This window comes from Galeopterus variegatus, unplaced genomic scaffold, assembly GCF_000696425.1.
Source record: "Galeopterus variegatus unplaced genomic scaffold, G_variegatus-3.0.2 Scaffold11128, whole genome shotgun sequence".
NCBI lineage: Eukaryota > Metazoa > Chordata > Mammalia > Dermoptera > Cynocephalidae > Galeopterus > Galeopterus variegatus.
This window is the reverse complement of record NW_007737239.1, coordinates 45,191-48,524: the sequence shown is the minus strand read 5'-3', so window position 1 is coordinate 48,524 and position 3,334 is coordinate 45,191. Positions and strand designations below refer to the sequence as shown.

General features: G+C 32.5%; 1 protein-coding gene across 1 annotated transcript; it reads left to right on the top strand.

Annotated features, from left to right (window-relative positions):
* The first annotated feature begins 2,318 nt into the window (after positions 1 to 2,318).
* Positions 2,319 to 3,266, top strand: LOC103610430 (olfactory receptor 51L1-like). The gene has a single exon (XM_008594601.1). The coding sequence runs from the start codon at positions 2,319 to 2,321 to the stop codon at positions 3,264 to 3,266; it is 948 nt and encodes a 315-aa protein (XP_008592823.1).
* The last annotated feature ends 68 nt before the right edge of the window (positions 3,267 to 3,334 follow it).

Genomic DNA, 3,334 nt, shown 5'->3' with positions numbered 1-3,334 from the left:
CTCTCTCTCTCTCTCTCTCTCTCTCTCTCTCTCTCTCTCACACACACACACACACACACCCTTCATGGATATATATTAACACATATGCCCCTTATCACTAATGCATTACTTAAAAACGATTAGGGAGTGATATCCTTATATTATAATTGTCCTTTCTGTGGTCCTCATACAGACCTGGGAAATTACTCTGATTAAGGTACTTTTAATTTTCTCTAAAGAACCCCTTTAAACTAGCTTGGATCATAACATTCAAATCAATTTACTATCAGATTTTATGGTCTTTGCTATTGGTAAAGTATAGTCCTTGAGCTTTTATTATAATTATAACTATCAAAAATGAAGCAGTGTTTTTTTCTTTTTTTATTACTGATGAAGTAAATTCTTCTTGTCAGCTGCCATATTGTTTACTTTGTTTCTAATGCCATGGAAACTTGTGTTTCTTTTATTTTTTTATTATATTAAACTTATAAATTGGTGAAGGGTGATTACGAAATGACTAGTTTCTTCTCATCTTAATCTGAAAAAACCATCTATAAAACTTCTTTCAGTGGAGCCTTCATTTTTGTATCAGCTACATCTGTATGATTTTTATGGTTTCTAATTGCTAATATATTCCAAAAATATCTTTAGTTGTTTACATTTCATATTTAATTTTGCTCTTTATCTGAAACTTATTGGACCAACTTTGTAAATTGAGAATCTAAAATAATTTTTTCAAGTATTAGATAACTTTATTATCACTTATTCTCTACTTTATTTGGTTGTGATATTCTCTGTATTACGAATAAACTTACTCCACAATTTCCAACTATATTTGAATTATCCCACAATTACTAATTACAGTTGGGTTAAGGAATAAATAATCTTTTCCATCTCCCTAGTTTATTTTTGGCCCAGTATTCTATTGTTCTTCTTATTAGAGCATTATAAACCTAAATTAACACTGCAAATATAGCTCTCTCTCATTAAGTTTTTTTCTCAGAATCATGTAGTTATATTTAATTTTTTATAATTAAACTTGAATTCTAGATTTACCTTGCATGTAATCAATTTTTAACTCTGATTGGGAGTGGTAAATTTAAGCATTTATCCACCAGCAGGGAAGGAAAAAAATGATGTATGCAAGTGGTAGTTTTGATGGACTGAAGTTGTAGTTCCTTCACTTTTCCTCTGTTATCTCTTTAAAGTTGGCTTCAAAGCAATCATCAAGAGATAAGAGGAGGAACTGAAGGTGAGATTGTGAAAGTATAGAAGAGTTTTTTATTAGTAATTGAACAAAGTAAGAACATATAGTAAACAAAAAACACTGGGTTTGCTTTGAATGTTTAATCTGTCAGGTAATGAGATTTTTCTGACATAGTGTACAGAGGTGCATATGGAGAAGACAGATATTTGATTTCAAGCAGGATTAAGATTTGTCAGGTAAGTGGGAAACACACACACAAAACAAAGCAAAAAAATTAATAAAGTATTTTAGAGTGCAGAAAGAATGAGAAAGAAATATTTCAGTTCATGAACATGAACATTGCTTACAAACCAAATAAAAAATGTATTAACAAATTATTTCCCTGTTATACATTTTATTATAACTTCCAAATTATTATATTCATCAATTAATTTTTAAAAAGTAATTTTGTTTCCTCAAGCAGATATAGTAATTTATCATTGTGTCCTTCCTTGTGTATATCTGGACAAAAATTTAAAAGTTAAATTAAAGTAAATCTAAATTTAAAAAATTAGATTATTTAGCCATGATATAATCATGTTGAAAGTCACAGGATATTTAAAACATTTGATGCCTAGAATTTGACTATTTTGTCAAAGCAATGAAATTTTACACATTCATATATGCAGACAAATGAAATATATGCAGTAAAATTATATTATTGTTTAAATTTCTTTTTTATTTTTTCTTTACATTCATTAGTCTTGCATTTTCTATAAGTAATATGTTTTAAATATGCAATCAGAAAAAATATGTATTTGAAAGCATGGCTATAGTTTGTTCATTGACTTTTTTATGTAGGATAGTATATGTCTATTATGCAAGATAATAAGTTTAAGAAGGATCACATATTCAAAACTGAAAATTGTGATTTGTGTTTATACTCAATGTTTCTAAAATCAATGTCTGACTCAGTAAGTGACTATAGATTGTATATAAGTTTATTATAAGGTCTGATTGTAAGTAATCAGGATAAAGTAGATAGAACAAATGGTTAAAAAGAAGATAAAGTTTTTGATGGTAATTATGATAGTGTAACAACTTATTCATTGTCATTTCAAGAATAAAGATTTAGTACTTGAGCACATCTATTATGAGACTTTACAACAACAGTAATTTTCGACCTTTGCTGCTCTCTGGCTTCTCTGGCTTGGAACATTATCATCCTCAGTTCTCCATCTTCTTCTGTGTTTCATACCTAATTGCCATTATGGGCAACAGCATCATATTGGTAGTAATCTGGGTGGAACGATCGCTTCACAAACCCATGTACTTCTTTCTTTCCATGCTGGCAGTCAGTGACCTGGGTCTCTGTGCCACCACCTTACCTACAGTGCTTAAGCTCTTCTGGTTCAATGCTCGTGAAATACACTTTGATGCATGCCTTGCACAGATGTACTTTATCCACATCTTCTCTATGATGGAGTCAGGTATCCTATTATCTATGGCTTTTGACCGCTACGTGGCCATAACCAATCCTCTCAGATACACTGCCATCCTGAACAGTGCTACCATTGTGAACATTTCTGTAGGGCTTGTGTTGCGGGCCATCATTGTCCTCATCCCAGCCCCTGTCCTCATTAAGCAACTCAGATTTTGCGAGGCCAGTGTACTTTCCCATTCCTATTGTCTGCATCCAGATATCATTAAGCTTTCCTGCTCTGACCACCGTATGAACAGCATCTTAGGTCTCATTGTCATTATCATCACATTTGGTTTTGATTCTGTGCTCATCCTTTTCTCCTATGTGAAGATCCTTACCACCGTACTAGGTATTGCCTCCCAGGAAGAGCGAGCCAAGGCCCTCAACACCTGTGTTTCCCACATCTGTGCTGTGCTGCTGGTCTACATCCCCATGTTGGGAGTGTCCATCATTCACCGTTTTGGGAAGCATGTTCCACCTGTGGTTCATGTTGTCATGGGCTATGTCTACTTGTTGCTTCCTCCTGTGCTCAACCCAGTCATCTACTGTATCAAGGGCCATGAGATACGCACCCACCTTGTATATATCTTCAAGAAAATATCAACAAATGTATATTAATTAGGATTTAAATATCTCCGTGACCAAAAAAAAAAAAAAAAAGATATTCAAGTAAAAAAAAAAAAAAA

What these genes read in the sequence shown, in the direction of transcription:
- LOC103610430 (XM_008594601.1), top strand. Translation starts at nt 2,319, where the DNA reads ATGAGACTTTACAACAACAGTAATTTTCGACCTTTGCTGCTCTCTGGC.